Genomic DNA, 17,117 nt, shown 5'->3' with positions numbered 1-17,117 from the left:
CTGGAGGTCCGCAGGTTGAAGACCACTGCTACATACTATACTATTCATAGGCTTTCCGGGCATGCTGGGAGTTGTAGTTTTTTGCAACATCTGGAGGTCCGCAGGTTGGAGACCACTGCTATATACTATACTATTCATAGGCTGTCTGGGCATGCTGGGAGTTGTAGTTTTGCAACATCTGGAGGTCCGCAGGTTGAAGACCACTGCTATATACTATACTATTCATAGGCTGTCTGGGCATGCTGGGAGTTGTAGTTTTGCAACATCTGGAGGTCCACAGGTTGGAGACCACTGGGATAGAGGATAAGATGTCTAGGGGCGGAGTACCCCCGTAATTTCTCCAGTCAATGGTGCGGACACTAAATATCTTTGCTCAGTTATCCTGTTTGAAGGATGAGAATCCTAATCTTCTGATGATCAATAGGTTTCCCCAGATATCATTATAATAATATCTATATATTTGTTCTATGTCGGAAGTTTTCGAGCCCTTCATGTACCTAAGTAACATAACATTTCCGCAGGTAAGACTACACCTCAGCCGAGAAGAGATATCACGATTATCCTTCAACTACAACCTCATTGGCTTCATTGTCTCATGTCTGGTACGTACTGAGCTGGAAGTATCATTGACTATATAGTAAAATCTCTTATTAAAGGGGTACTCCGGCGCTCCAGCATTCCGAACAGTTTGTTCAGAACAATCGGAGCCTGAGGCCATGTTTGCGGTGTCACGGTAATGCCCCCCTCGTGATGTCAAGCCACGCCCCCTCCATTCATGTCTATGGGAGGGGGCGTGTCGCCGTGGGCACTGCTGCAGGACATCAGGGGGGGAAGGGACCAGCAGGGGGACCCGCGCGGTCAGATATCTTTTGGATAGGGGATAAGATATCTAGCAGCGGAATACCCCTTTAAAGGGGTACTCCGGTGGAAAACTTTTTTTTTTTTATCAACTGGTGTCAGAAAGTTAAACAGATTTGTAAATTACTTCTATTAAAACTTTTCCACCGGAGTACCCCTTTAAGATTCCATCTTGAGATGCCTTCACGATTAGGTTTTGATTTGAGAATCGATTAGATGGAGTTACCGGAGCTTTAAATATAATCAAATTTCTCGCAGCCTGAATTTTTGGGGCGGTGCCAAAAGGGCATTTCATATTTGGGATATAGCTGCAAGCAGGGCCAGTTCTGTTTATAGGCAAAATAGGCAACTGCTTAGAGCGCTCTCTAGATGGGGGCACCACTCTGCCTGCTGCAAGAAAGTTAGTAACCAGCATCTGAAGCACCCACCGCTCATCCGGAGCACCCACCCAGCCTTAACCGCCGTCGTGTGAGGAGGGGGTTTGTCACCTCGGTAGTAAGGAGATTACATGAGGAGGAGGTTTGTTACAGTGTGTCACCCCAGTAGTAAGGAGATTACATGAGGAGGAGGTTTGTTACAGTGTGTCACCCCAGTAGTAAGGAGATTACATGAGGAGGAGGTTTGTTACAGTGTGTCACCCCAGTAGTAAGGAGATTACATGAGGAGGAGGTTTGTTACAGTGTGTCACCCCAGTAGTAAGGAGATTACATGAGGAGGAGGTTTGTTACAGTGTGTCACCCCAGTAGTAAGGAGATTACATGAGGAGGAGGTTTGTTACAGTGTGTCACCCCAGTAGTAAGGAGATTACATGAGGAGGAGGTTTGTTACAGTGTGTCACCCCAGTAGTAAGGTGATTACATGAGGAGGAGGTTTGTTACAGTGTGTCACCCCAGTAGTAAGGAGATTACATGAGGAGTGGGTTTGTTACAGTGTGTCACCCCAGTAGTAAGGAGATTACATGAGGCGGAGGTTTGTTACAGTGTGTCACCTCAGTAGTAAGGAGATTACATGGGGAGGAGGTTTGTTACAGTGTGTCATCCCAGTAGTAAGGAGATTACATGAGGAGGAGGTTTGTTACAGTGTGTCACCCCAGTAGTAAGGAGATTACATGAGGAGGAGGTTTGTTACAGTGTGTCACCCCAGTAGTAAGGAGATTACATGAGGAGGAGGTTTGTTACAGTGTGTCACCCCAGTAGTAAGGAGATTACATGAGGAGGGGGTTTGTTACAGTGTGTCACCATAGTAGTAAGGTGATTATATGAGGAGGAGGTTTGTTACAGTGTGTCACCCCAGTAGTAAGGAGATTACATGAGGAGGGGGTTTGTTATAGTGTGTCACCCCAGTAGTAAGGAGATTATATGAGGAGGAGGTTTGTTACAGTGTGTCACCCCAGTAGTAAGGAGATTACATGAGGAGGAGGTTTGTTACAGTGTGTCACCCCAGTAGTAAGGAGATTACATGAGGAGGGGGTTTGTTATAGTGTGTCACCCCAGTAGTAAGGAGATTATATGAGGAGGAGGTTTGTTACAGTGTGTCACCCCAGTAGTAAGGAGATTACATGAGGAGGTGGTTTGTTACAGTGTGTCACCCCAGTAGTAAGGAGATTACATGAGGAGGAGGTTTGTTACAGTGTATCACCCCAGTAGTAAGGAGATTACATGAGGAGGAGGTTTGTTACAGTGTGTCACCCCAGTAGTAAGGAGATTACATGAGGAGGAGGTTTGTTACAGTGTGTCACCCCAGTAGTAAGGAGATTACATGAGGAGGAGGTTTGTTATAGTGTGTCACCCCAGTAGTAAGGACATTACATTAGGAGGAGGTTTGTTACAGTGTGTCACCCCAGTAGTAAGGAGATTACATGAGGAGGAGGTTTGTTATAGTGTGTCACCCCAGTAGTAAGGAGATTACATGAGGAGGAGGTTTGTTACAGTGTGTCACCGAAGTAGTTAGGTGGGGTGTGTCAAAGGGCGGAGCTAATGGGCGGGGTCAAGGGGGCAGCAAAATTAGCTTTTGCCTAGGGTGGCAAACCTTCATGCCATGGAACCTAAGTTTCCCCTACATCTCCCAGAAAACTGGAAGGTATCCAAATACTTGGAGCCACTCTATCATCTTAAAGGAATCGAAAGGGAATAGAAAGGAATAGAAAAACAGAGTAAATTTCTTTCATAAACAGTTGTCCACAGGTTGGGGGTGGTATTAAAACTTGGCTCTATTCACATCAATGGAACCGAGCTGCAGAACCACACCACACCTGGAGACAGACAGGGAGCATTTTTAAAAGAAATTAGCTCTGTTTACCTATTCCTGGATAACCCTTTTAAAGGGGTTCTCCGCCCCTTGACATCTTATCCCCTATCCAAAGGATAGGGGATAAGATGTCTGATGCAGGGGTCCCGCCGCTGGGGACTTGTGCGATCTCCCTGCTGCACCCGGCTTTTGTTAAGAGTGTAGGGTGCAGCGCCAGAGTCTCGTGAAATCAAAGTCACGCCCTGCTTGTGATGTCACAGCCACGCCCCCTCAATGCAAGTCTATGGGAGGGGGTGTGACGGCAGTCACGCCCCCTCCCATAGACTTGCATTGAGGGGACGTGGCTGTGACATCACGAGCCTCCACTCGCATCGCCAGTCATCCGGCACGGAGCAAAGTTCAATCTGTGCACCAGATGTCTTGGGTGCTACAGCCGAGATTGCAGGGGTCCCCAGCAGCGGGACCCCCATGATCAGACATCTTATCCCCTATCCTTTGAATATGGGATAAGATGTCTAGTGGCGTAGTACCCCTTTAGGCTGCGGTCCCATGTACCGCTTCTGCAGAGTATTTCTCGCTGCGCAAAATCAGGTTCAGCAGCGGGAAATACGCTGCGCATTCTCAGTGATCATACACACAGGGCTAGCCGGCACCAGCCCTGCCTTTCCACTGAAGTTTGGAGATGGAGCTGCCCATCACAGTCACACTGACATGCAGCTCCACCTCCAAACTTCAGTGAAAATGCAGGGCTGGCACCGATTAGCCCTGTGTGTATGATCACTTAGAATAGGCAGCGTATTTCCCGCTGCTGCACACTATTTTGCACAGCGTGAAATACGCTGCAAAAGCGGTACGTGGGACCACAGCCTTAAAGGGGTACTCTGTGACCTTTTTTTTTTTTAGGTCTTTATAAGTCAACTGGTGCCAGAAAGTTAATCAGATTTAAACAGAAATTTTTACCCTTCCTGTTCTTTTCAGCAGCTGTATGCTACCAAGGAAATTCTTTTCTTTTTGAATTTTTATTTTGTCTTGTCCACAGTGCTCTCTGCTGACACCTCTGTCCATGTCAGGAACTGTCCAGAGCAGCATAGGTTTGCTATGGGGATTTTCCCTTGCTCTAGACAGTTCCTGACAAGGACAGAGGTGTCAGCAGAGAGCACTGTGGACAAGACAATAAAGAAATTCAAAAAGAAAAAAATTTCCTCTGTAGCATACAGCTGCTAATAAGTACAGGACGGGTAAAGATTTTTTTTTTTTTTTTATAGAAGTCATTTACAAATCTGTTTAACTTTCTGGCACCAGTTCATAAAAAAAAAAAAAAAAAAAAGTTTTCCACAGGAGTACCCCTTTAAGACTATATTTTCTCATCCAGGTGTCTGAGGACTATATGGAACATCTGAGACTGTTTCTCCAAGAAACTGAGGAGGTAGACGTCCTCCAGGAGATCTGTCAACCAGCCGGAAATTTCTTCTGCTCCTCAGACAGGAATCAACGTGAAAAACATCTCGAAGATCTACTTAATATCGTGAATAATAATATTAAAACGTTGTGTAGCAGGTTGTACGACCCTATCGGCAGTTCGCTTTGTGGCGCCCTGGTTACTCTTGTGGCCGCTGAATTGGCATCAACTCATGGAAGAGCCCAGGACTTTGATGACGAAGAGGAAGATGTCCGTCGGCTTCCCAAGGAACCGGTGATGACACATCGTGAGGTAAAAAATTGTGATTGAAATTGGAAGTAAAATTTCTGGTAAAGTTGTCATTACAGGGAAGGTTCACACTACGATGGTGCCCTTGTGGTCAAAATGTCATGTGACTGATATTAGGCTTGGGCTACACAACGTTTTCTGGGCGCGTGACCAAAAATCACCATGGAGTTGCCGTGATTGTGCGGCTGAGAGACTCATGCAAGTGAATGTGGTCAAATTGCAATGGATTTCATACAACTGTGGGGTCTCAACACAACCCCATTCACTTGCATGAGTCTTGACGAAGAACGATCATGGCAACGCAACAAATTGACCAGCCTAATACTGCCCCATATATACAGGAATATAGTATTTATAATACCGCCCCATATGTACAGGAATATAGTATTTATAATACCGCCCCATATGTACAGGAATATAGTATTTATAATACCGCCTCATATGTACAGGAATATAGTATTTATAATACCGCCCCATATGTACAGGAATATAGTATTTATAATACCGCCACATATGTACAGGAATATAGTATTTATAATACCGCCTCATATGTACAGGAATATAGTATTTATAATACCGCCACATATGTACAGGAATATAGTATTTATAATACCGCCTCATATGTACAGGAATATAGTATTTATAATACCGCCTCATATGTACAGGAATATAGTATTTATAATACCGCCCCATATGTACAGGAATATAGTATTTATAATACTGCTCCATATGTACAGGAATATAGTATTTATAATACCGCCCCATATGTACAGGAATATAGTATTTATAATACCGCCCCATATGTACAGGAATATAGTATTTATAATACCGCCCCATATGTACAGGAATATAGTATTTATAATACTGCCCCATATGTACAGGAATATAGTATTTATAATACCGCCTCATATGTACAGGAATATAGTATTTATAATACTGCCCCATATGTACAGGAATATAGTATTTATAATACCGCCTCATATGTACAGGAATATAGTATTTATAATACCGCCTCATATGTACAGGAATATAGTATTTATAATACCGCCCCATATGTACAGGAATATAGTATTTATAATACTGCCCCATATGTACAGGAATATAGTATTTATAATACTGCCCCATATGTACAGGAATATAGTATTTATAATACTGCCCCATATGTACAGGAATATAGTATTTATAATACTGCCCCATATGTACAGGAATATAGTATTTATAATACCGCCCCATATGTACAGGAATATAGTATTTATAATACCGCCCCATATGTACAGGAATATAGTATTTATAATACCGCCCCATATGTACAGGAATTTAGTATTTATAATACCGCCCCATATGTACAGGAATATAGTATTTATAATACCGCCCCATATGTACAGGAATATAGTATTTATAATACCGCCCCATATGTACAGGAATATAGTATTTATAATACCGCCCCATATGTACAGGAATATAGTATTTCTAATACCGCCCCATATGTACAGGAATATAGTATTTATAATACCGCCCCATATGTACAGGAATATAGTATTTATTATACCGCCCCATATGTACAGGAATATAGTATTTATAATACCGCCCCATATGTACAGGAATATAGTATTTATAATACCGCCCCATATGTACAGGAATATAGTATTTATAATACCGCCCCATATGTACAGGAATATAGTATTTATAATACCGCCCCATATGTACAGGAATATAGTATTTATAATACCGCCCCATATGTACAGGAATATAGTATTTATAATACCGCCCCATATGTACAGGAATATAGTATTTATAATACCGCCCCATATGTACAGGAATATAGTATTTATAATACCGCCCCATATGCACATTATAATACATTCCTTTCCAGTTTGAGAAGATGGTAAAAGACTTCGATGTGAAGACGGAGCTTAAGAGCGCCATACGCTGGACCAAGAAGACTTACTCGCTCTACAGGAACAAATCCCTCGACGGCTGGGTAAGGACTATTCATATAAAGACCCGTCCAGAGGAGAAGTTGTCCAGTTGCCCATAGCAACCAATCAGATCGCTGCTTTCATTTTTAACAAGTCCTCTGCAAAATGAAAGAAGCGATCTGATTGGTTGCTATGGGCAACTCAGCAATGTTTCTCTTGGACAGTTTTCGATAAATGAGCTTCAACTCTAAAAAAGACGATAATGACTTAATGACCAACCAGGGACATGTGTAGTTGGTTAGTGGGTTAGAGATAGTTTTCTCCGGACTGGTGGAGCTGAGGAAGTGAGATTATACATGCGAAAAGAAGGGGTCACCTTCCATACCCCACATGCAAGTAGTTGTAGTTTTGCAACAGCTGGAGGCACCCCTGATTAGGAAACACTGACCTATACTATATACTACTATAGAGTCCAACATGCTGGGAGTTGTAGTTTTGCAACAGCTGGAGGCCTCCTGGTTGGGAAACATTGACCTATACTATATACTACTATATAGTCAAACATGCTGGGAGTTGTAGTTTTCATTTGGGGCAGCTTCTAAGCCAAAGGCTGTATCAGGGCATGCTGGGAGTTGTAGTAACTAACTACAACTCCCAAATTTAATTTAAAAAAAAGCGATCAAAAAGTCCCATCAAAACAAAAATGGTTCTGTTAAAAACTACAGATCGGGGCACGAAAAAATCAGCCCTCATACAGGCCCCGTATAAGGAGAAATAAAAAAGTTATAGGGGTCAGAATAGGACAAAATGTATCCCGCATTTGCGTATCCTGTGATGTCATGCATATATAATTAATTATGCAAATTAGTATGGCCGGTATTTTTTTTGGGGGGGGGGGCAAGAAAGGTGGAGACCCTAATGATATACTGCTATAGGGCCTACAATATTAGGGGGCACAGCTTAGCCTCGCACTTCCCCAGGTCTGGTGTACGGATTTTTGTTACCCTAGGTGAACGCTCCTACCGATGTGTGGAGGCGCGTGATGTTGGACTGATGTGACCTTCGCGATCGCCCTTTCTGTCTTGGAAGTCGCCCTGCGCTCCTCCAGCAGGCTAAAAAGGGCAGATGATTATAGAACGGGTGGGGTGGGGGTAGCGTGGCAGGGTTTTGCTTGATGGACAGGTGCATCAGATGGGCGGGTGCATCAGATGGGCGGGTGCTTCAGATGGGCGGATGCTTCAGATGGGCGGGTGCTTCAGATGGGCGGGTGCTTCAGATGGGCGGGTACATCAGATGGGCGGGTGCTTCAGATGGGCGGGTACATCAGATGGGCGGGTGCTTCAGATGGGCGGGTGCAACAGATGGGCGGATGCTTCAGATGGGCGGGTGCATCAGATGGGCGGGTGCTTCAGATGGGCGGGTGCATCAGATGGGCGGGTGCATCAGATGGGCGGGTGCATCAGATGGGCGGGTGCTTCAGATGGGCGGATGCTTCAGATGGGCGGGTGCTTCAGATGGGCAAGTGCATCAGATGGGCGGGTGCATCAGATGGGCGGGTGCTTCAGATGGGCGGGTGCTTCAGATGGGCGGATGCTTCAGATGGGCGGGTGCATCAGATGGGCGGGTGCTTCAGATGGGCGGGTGCATCAGATGGGCGGGTGCATCAGATGGGCGGGTGCTTCAGATGGGCGGGTGCATCAGATGGGCGGGTGCATCAGATGGGCGGTTGCTTCAGATGGGCGGGTGCATCAGATGGGCGGGTGCATCAGATGGGCGGGTGCATCAGATGGGCGGGTGCTTCAGATGGGCGGGTGCTTCAGATGGGCAAGTGCATCAGATGGGCGGGTGCATCAGATGGGCGGGTGCTTCAGATGGGCGGGTGCTTCAGATGGGCGGATGCTTCAGATGGGCGGGTGCATCAGATGGGCGGGTGCTTCAGATGGGCGGGTGCATCAGATGGGCGGGTGCATCAGATGGGCGGGTGCTTCAGATGGGCGGGTGCATCAGATGGGCGGGTGCTTCAGATGGGCGGGTGCTTCAGATGGGCAAGTGCATCAGATGGGCGGGTGCATCAGATGGGCGGGTGCATCAGATGGGCGGGTGCTTCAGATGGGCGGATGCTTCAGATGGGCGGGTGCATCAGATGGGCGGGTGCTTCAGATGGGCGGGTGCGTCAGATGGGCGGGTGCATCAGATGGGCGGGTGCTTCAGATGGGCGGGTGCATCAGATGGGCGGGTGCATCAGATGGGCGGTTGCTTCAGATGGGCGGGTGCATCAGATGGGCGGGTGCATCAGATGGGCGGGTGCATCAGATGGGCGGGTGCTTCAGATGGGCGGGTGCTTCAGATGGGCGGGTGCATCAGATGGGCGGGTGCTTCAGATGGGCGGGTGCTTCAGATGGGCGGGTGCATCAGATGGGCGGGTGCTTCAGATGGGCGGGTGCATCAGATGGGAGGGTGCTTCAAATGCTGGCTAACTTTATTGCAGCTGACAGGGCGGCGCCCCTTCAAGAGGGCTCTCTAGGCAGCTGCCTATTTTGTCTATAGGCAGTGCCGGCCCTGCACTTTCCTAATGGACCCAAGCAGGGCAGTCCGATCCACAATGACATGTTGTGTTCAATGTTACCGTCACTGATTCCATAGCTCCATTACATGTATTTATTATGTATATCACTGCTCACCAGGTGCCGGTGGGAAAGACGCACTTACAGTCAGGAAGGATCTTCTGTTTCGGCCTGTGCCTTAAAACTTTTTCCATCTCTGGATATAAATGGCAGGTAAGAAATCAGCCAGTACCCCGGATGGGACACGGGCCCCGGGACACCGCCTCTAGGTACATTTACCTTCCCTCTCCCAAAGTGATACCCGTCTCCTTTAGCTAAAGCCGGTATTGGACGCAGCTTTTCTCTTCCCTATTGGGATGTTTCGGTTGCTGTTGGCTCCTGGATAACACCAGCCTGACCAGTCTCCTTATTCAGATCCTTTGCCTGACTCTTTTCTTATTCCTGATATGACTATGGGGCTTATATGGATTCTCCGGGGGAGATTTATCAAATCCTGTCCTGAGGAAAAGTTGCTGAGTTGCCCATAGCAACCAATCAGATCGCTGCTTTCGTTTTTGAAAAGGCCTCTGAAAAATGAAAGAAGCGATCTGATTGGTTGCTATGGACAACTCAGCAACTTTTCCTCAGGACAGGATTTGATAAATCTCCCCTACATCCCCAATGGCATCTTCCACCCCCTCCCCATTTATTACACTTTCTCCATAATACAGCTTAGGGCTCGTTCACACTGATGGCGTGCTCCGCTTAAAGGGGTACTCCCAGGGCTCAAGTCCTGCAGGAACTCATGGGAACAGAGTGATGTTTTCCACAGCAGGAACGCAGTTCCTATTCGTAGGAGTCCTGCAGTACCAACCCTTAAAGGGTACTCTGTCCCTAGACATCTTATTCCCTATCCAAAGGCTAGGGAATAAGATGTCTGATCGTAGGGGTCCCGCCACTGGGGACCCCCACGATCTCGGCTGCGGCACCCCACACATTCGGTGCACAGAGCGAACTTTGCTCAGTGCCGAATGACTGGCAAAGGGGGGCAGAGGCTCCTGACGTCACTGCCATGCCCCCTCAATGCAAGTCTATGGGAGGGCGGCATGATAGGGATAAGATGTCTAGGGGCAGAGTTCCCCTTTAAGTGAAAATCTTGGGTGAGTTCCCACACTTTTTTTCCCCAGGACTTTACCCCTGGGTACTCCGCCCCTAGACCTCTTATGCCCTATCCAAAGGACAGGGGTTAAGATGTCTGATCGCTGGGGACCCCCACAATCTCCCCTGCAGTAGCCCAGTACCTCAGCAACCCGGAGCTAAGTTTTCTCCGAGGCTGATGACGGGGGGTGCAGGGAGCGGGGCATCATGATGTCACGGCCCCGCCCCCTCGTGACGTCACATCCGCCCCCTCAATGCAAGTCTTTGGAAGGGATGCCCCGCTCCCCCTGCACCGCCCGTCATCAGCCTTGGAGAAAACGTATCTCCGGGCTGCTGCAGGGGGGATTGTGGTGGGCCCCCCACGATCGGATAAGATGTCTAGGGGCGGTGTACTCCTTTAAGGGCTCATTCACATGAGCAGATTTATTTGTGGGTTTGCAGCTGCGTGTTTGAAAGGGGGCAGGCTATCCGCAGCAGATTTTCAGCTGTAGAATTTCCACCGCAGAAAATCCGCTGCAAGCCCCATTAAAGTCAATAGGGTCCACGGCGGATTTTCCTGCTGCGGATAGCCGCAGGGAGCCCGCCCCCTTTCCACCATGCAGAGGGAAACCCGCAAATAAATCCGCTTGTGTGAACGAGCCCTTAGGGAGCACCGTTAATCAGTCTATGGCTTTGATTTTCCCAATTCATTTTGATCATCAAGATGGTTTTTATTAGGAAACAGAGGTCGTCAGATGCCGACCAGAGTCCAATGCTGACATCGCTCGGCTCATTTTTGCCCCATACACAGTTCTCTAACCGGACCTAAAACCACGGTTTTAGGTCCGGTGGGAAAACCGTATATGGGGCAAAAATGAGCCGACCGGAGTAAACATTTGACTCAGATCAGGTAATTGAAATGAATGGGGTTCTGCGGCTGGGGTACGGGAGTGTCTGGTTTTCACTCCTCCCAACCGGATCCGGCACCCCTACCCTACAAACTTAGTATGAACCCAGCCTCACAGACATAGGACTGAGACATGGAGCACTTTAAAGGGGTATTCCGGCTTTATACATCTTATCCAAAGGATAGGGGGTAAGATGTATGATCGCAGGGTCCCGCCGCTGCGGACCCCCGCATTCTCAGTGCAGCCCCCGACATTCTGTGCCGGGCGATGCCTCCGAGACAGGGACATGACATCACTGCCACACCCCTAGGGATGTCACACCACGCCATGTCTATGTGTGGCGTGACAAGGGGGCGTGGGCGCTACGTCCCCGTTTCGCAGGCAGTGCCCGGCACAGAATGCTGGGGCTGCACTGAGATCACAGGGGTCCCCAGCAGTGAAACCCCTGCGGTCATACATCTTATCCCCTATGCTTTGGATAAGATGTATAAAGCCGGAATACCCCTTTAAAGGGATACTCCGGTGAAAACCTTTTTTCTTTTAAATCAACTGGTGCCAAAAAGTTAAACATATTTGTAAATTACTTCTATTAAAAAATCTTAATCCTTCCAGTACTTATTAGCTGCTGAATACTACAGAGGAAGTTCCTTTCTTTTTGGAACACTGATGACATCACGAGCACAGTGCTCTCTGCTAACGTCTCTGTCCATTTTAGCAACCATGCATAGCAGATGTATGCTAAGGGCAGCATGGTGGCTCAGTGGTTAGCACTGCTGCCTTGCAGTGCTGGGGCCTTGGGTTCAAATCCCACTAAGGACAACAATAAATAAAGAGTTATTATTATTATTATTATTATAATGACATCAGCAAAGAGCACTGTGCTCGTGATGTCATCAGAGAGAATTCCAAAAAGAAAAGAATTTCCTCTGTAGTATTCAGCAGCTAATAAGTACAGGAAGGATTACGATTTTTTAATAGAAGTAATTTACAAATCTGTTTAACTTTCTGGCACCAGTTGATTTAAAAGAAAAAAGGTTTTCACCGGAGTACCCCTTTAAATATCCCACCTCTGGGAGGTGTGAGTGAAGGGTGGCACAGCTGATTGGCTCAGTGCTCAATTATCCTGATTGGCTGAAACACCCAAATCCCTCAGTGATCCTGCAACACGCAGAGGATATATGGTTTAGTATATACTATTTAGGCCAGATTTTAAACAAGGTCAAGTTGCCTTTTTTTGAGAGTATAGTGATCATTATTACTCTACAGTAGTATTCTTTCTTTTTGTGTGCCATTTTTGTTTGCTTGTTTTGTGATGTCTAACTATTCCGTATCTTATATTGTACACCTGCATAAAAATGTATAAAACGAAAAACTGAGCCCACCACCAATCTCTAGATACAGCCATCCCACTCCGACTCAATGCAGGAGACGGGCTCCAATATAAGTCTATGGAGCCAGTGTCCTGAAATCACATGGATTGAGCCAGTTGGGAAATGAAGCTACATCTAGAGATCAGTGGGGGTCTCAGCACTGAGACCCCAACCCAACAAAACTTTGTACGCGTCAGAAGCTTTTAGAAACGACAGTAATGCCTTAAGAATATAACTATTTAACTTTGTTACAGTAGTAAAATAACACAAAAGCTAGAAATATTTGGTAGCCCTGTCATTGTAGTGACCTACAGAATACAGAGAACGTGTTTTACCATCAAGTGCACTGCATAAAAACACAACTGCACTGTGTTTACCCCAAAAAAGTAACATTTTTGCTGCACCTGGCATTCGTTTAGAGTGTCGGGTGAAGCACCGGAGGCTCAAGACGTCATGGCTGCGCCCCCACAATGCAAGTGTATGGGAGGGGGCGAGACTACATACACAATGAAAGTGTATGGGAGGGGGCGAGACTACATACACAATGCAAGTGTATGGGAGGGGGCGTGACTACATACACAATGCAATTGTATGGGAGGGGGCGTGACTACATACACAATGCAATTGTATGGGAGGGGGCGTGACTACATACACAATGCAATTGTATGGGAGGGGGCGTGATGTCACGAGCCTCCGCCCCGCATCGCCAGTCTTTCGGCACGGGGTGAAGTTTGCACCTTGCATCGGATGTCTGGGGGTGCCGCAGCTGAGATCGCAGGGGTCCCTCGTAATCAGACATCTTATCCCCTATCCTTTGGATAGGGGATGAAATGTCTAGGGTCGGAGCACCCCTTTAAGGGGTTAAACAACAGTATAAAGTGGACAACAACAAAGACCACCATACTCTTCACTTTGTCCTGTTCTAGATGGACCTGGGAGCTACCCACACTCCCTCATTGTTGGCCAATGTTTGAAGTAACCAATTCCTCAGACATAACAAGCTATAAGTAGAATTGTTTTGTCTTTGTAGGTCCAACTTTTTCAGAACTATGAAGATACACATACTATGGCCTCTTCCTTCCATTTCATGGCTTTTGCTAAACATCTGATGGTAAGTAACCTAAATATGCACTAAAGAAGATGTAGAAGACGGAGGTGGATTCTGGATGTGACAGGGAGGTTTCCTAACACAGTTTGATCTAACCTGGTGCCACCCATGAATGTGCGAGCAGTGCTTTTGCCCAAATATCCACCAAGGCCAATGAAACTTAGATGAATCATTCTGTACACCTAGGCCTAAACCCCTCTACAAATGGACTTCCCTAATGGTCACCTCCAAGGCCGGCCCTACAATGGGTCCGCTGGGTCCACTGGACCCAGGTGACACCTTCACAGGGGCAGCACATTGCCGCCACGAGAATACTTTTGACCCCTTCGCGACCCATGACGGACCTAGTCCATCATGGTGCTGCTCGGGGTGTATGGAATGGGCTCGAGTCAGCCCACTCCATACCCGGTGACCCTCCGCTGTTTTCAGTATCACCTCAGCCGGCTATTAAGCCTTTAGACCGCCGCAATCCACTGTAGAGGTACATGGAGGGGTTACCTCTCCTTCCTTTCCATCCACGGCTCTGCATCTGATAGAGCCTGGCTGCACTAGGTTCTATGGAACGTCATTGATCTGTATGAGGAATCTACTGATTTCTCCTAAAAGTCCCCTAAGGGGACTAATAAAGTGTAAAAAAAAATAATAATTTTAAAGGATAAAAAAAAAAAACCATTAACCCCTTCCATATTAAAAGTTCAAATCACACCCTTTTCCCATTTTCTATATAAAAAGAAAACATGTAAACATAATAAAAATAAACATATTAGGTAGTGTCGCATGTGTAATTGTCCAAACTATTAAAATATAACATTATTAATCCCGTACGGTAAATGGCGTAAAAGTTTTTTTTAAAAAAAATACTATACCCCAGAATTGCGTTTTTTTTATTATGGCCCCCTAATATGCAACGGCATAGTCCTTTCTGTGTGTTTGTGTGTGTGCATTTCACTCTTGGACCCAGGCAGCACAATGTCTTGGGTCGGCCCTGGTCACGTCTAGTAATGACCTTTATTATGCAGATGTTTCGGGAGTGGAGAACAAAGTTGGACATTCTTCGGAAGGCCATAACCCAAAGAGATGATGTTATCCAGGAGATTTCGGAGCTGGCTGCAAGGTTCTTCTGTGACCGGAGCAGCAGGAGAGACATTTTTAGAAATTATTTTCAAGAACAAATTAAGGAAAAGTGCAAAAACATCGGGAATTCTCTGGAGGCAACTGAAGGACTTTATGTTATGGGGGTCGGGTTGGTGGTGCTGGGAGCATTGTCTGCATTGTCCATCAATACAGGGACAATACATTATGGTAGTGGAATACAGAAGGATTCACAACACCTTAAGAAAAAAGTTGTTGAGGTAAGTGTTGACACAAGTACAGAGGGCACAGCGTGTGTGTTAGCCGGAGAGTTCAACACTAAATCACAGAGGCCCATGAATATGGAGGCACAGGTACCAGGATCTTCACATGTACCGGGCAGAAGAGGCGCAGAAGATGGAGCAAAGATCAGAAGAAAAAGACAGAGGCGTCAATTTGGGGAGGAGAAAGATGGTGCCCAGGAAAGTGTAGCCTTGGCTTCTAGTGAACAGGAAGACGTATATATTGGTTTACAGGAAACTGTAGAAAGTGATGCCCAGGAGGTTCAAGTTCCTACCAAACAGGAAAGTGTTGGAGGTGACCAGGAAGATGTCACTGTACATGGAAGTGTAGGTGGTGGTGACCAGGACACTGAGGAGCCCAGTGCACATGAAGTTGTAGGTGGTGGTGCCAAGCAAGATGTGGCTCCAGGTACACAGGAAAGTGTAGATAGCAGTGTCCAGCAAGATGCAGATTCAACTACACAGGAAAGTGTAGATAGTAGTGCCAAGCAAGATGTGGCTCCAGGTACACAGGAAAGTGTAGATAGCAGTGCCCAGGAAGATGTGGCTCCAAGTACACAGGAAAGTGTAGATAGCAGTGTCCAGCAAGATGCAGATTCAACTACACAGGAAAGTGTAGATAGTAGTGCCAAGCAAGATGTGGCTCCAGGTACACAGGAAAGTGTAGATAGCAGAGTCCAGCAAGATACAGATCCAACTACACAGGAAAGTGTAGATAGTAGTGGCCAGGAAGATGTGGCTCCAGGTACACAGGAAAGTGTAGATAGAAGTGCCGAGGAAGATGTGGCTCCAACTACACAGGAAAGTGTAGATAGTAGTGCCCAGGAAGATGTGGATCCAACTACACAGGAAAGTGTAGATAGTAGTGCCGAGGAAGATGTGGCTCCAGGTACACAGGAAAGTGTAGATAGTAGTGCCCAGGAAGATGTGGATCCAACTACACAGGAAAGTGTAGATAGTAGTGCCGAGGAAGATAAGGCTTCCGATGCACAGGAGGGTGTAGATGCCCAGGAAGATGTGATCCCCAGTGCACAGGAAATTGTTGAAGAAAAAGTTGCCAGCGTTGATAACACAGATGCTAAGAAAGGTGAGTGTAGTAGTGAGTCACATGTTGGTGCTCCCCCACAAATAGGATCAGATAGTAATGTACAGGACGGTGCTCCCCCACAGATAGGATCAGATAGTAATGTACAGGACGGCGCTCCTCCACAAATAGGATCAGAGAGTAATGTACAGGACGGCGCTCCCCCACAAATAGGATCAGAGAGTAATGTACAGGACGGCGCTCCCCCACAAATAGGATCAGAGAGTAATGTACAGGACGGCGCTCCCCCACAAATAGGATCAGATAGTAATGTACAGGACGGCGCTCCCCCACAAATAGGATCAGATAGTAATGTACAGGACGGCGCTCCCCCACAAATAGGATCAGATAGTAATGTACAGGACGGTGCTCCCCCACAGATAGGATCAGATAGTGATGTACAGGACGGCGCTCCCCCACAGACACAAGAAGGGCCCAATATTATTGCACGTGATGTCTCTCAGCAGCGAGCAGACGAGTACAAAGCTAATGCAAACACATCCTATTGTAGCTTAAGGATTCTGATGGGGCTTTTAGTCCTGATCTTGTTGCTGATCTTATTACTGATCATGATTTATATGTATGATATATCGGGCTTTGACCTGGTACTAAGGTTTAGGATTCTCAGTAGAAATCACAAGGGGGGCCCACCTATATTCTAGACCAGTGATTCTCAACCAGGGTGTCGTGGTTGAGATTCCTGAAAGTGATTACTGCTTAAGAGGGGCTTATATGAGGGGTCTAATATAATTACTACTTTGGGGGGGAGATACGAGTCCTGAATGTAATTACTAGAGATGAGCGAACTTACAGTAATTCAATTAGTCACGAACCTTACCACTCAGCGTTTGCTGACTTTAGC

General features: G+C 46.6%; 2 protein-coding genes across 3 annotated transcripts in view; both read left to right on the top strand.

Annotated features, from left to right (window-relative positions):
* The window catches only part of LOC130294974 (uncharacterized), a 27,124-nt gene extending 11,931 nt beyond the window's left edge, over positions 1–15,193 (top strand). The window contains exons 4-9 of the mRNA XM_056545131.1: positions 4,478–4,816; positions 6,687–6,794; positions 9,417–9,509; positions 13,721–13,801; positions 14,818–15,150; positions 15,182–15,193. Coding sequence (XP_056401106.1) covers positions 4,478–4,816; positions 6,687–6,794; positions 9,417–9,509; positions 13,721–13,801; positions 14,818–15,150; positions 15,182–15,193 — 966 coding nt within the window. The remainder of the gene's footprint in view (positions 1–4,477; positions 4,817–6,686; positions 6,795–9,416; positions 9,510–13,720; positions 13,802–14,817; positions 15,151–15,181) is intronic.
* The window catches only part of LOC130295366 (uncharacterized), a 44,724-nt gene continuing 42,754 nt past the window's right edge, over positions 15,148–17,117 (top strand). The window contains exons 1-2 of one of the 2 annotated variants that reach the window (XM_056546046.1): positions 15,148–15,580; positions 15,677–17,117. In XM_056546046.1, the coding sequence (XP_056402021.1) occupies positions 15,226–15,580; positions 15,677–16,917 (1,596 nt within the window). In that variant the 5' untranslated portion in view covers positions 15,148–15,225 and the 3' untranslated portion in view covers positions 16,918–17,117. The other variant, XM_056546047.1, reaches the window with a different exon arrangement.

The sequence above is a fragment of the Hyla sarda genome, chromosome 11 (genome assembly GCF_029499605.1).
Source record: "Hyla sarda isolate aHylSar1 chromosome 11, aHylSar1.hap1, whole genome shotgun sequence".
Lineage (NCBI taxonomy): Eukaryota > Metazoa > Chordata > Amphibia > Anura > Hylidae > Hyla > Hyla sarda.
The sequence above is the reverse complement of the archived record's forward strand: the minus strand, read 5'-3'. Positions and strand labels throughout refer to the sequence as shown.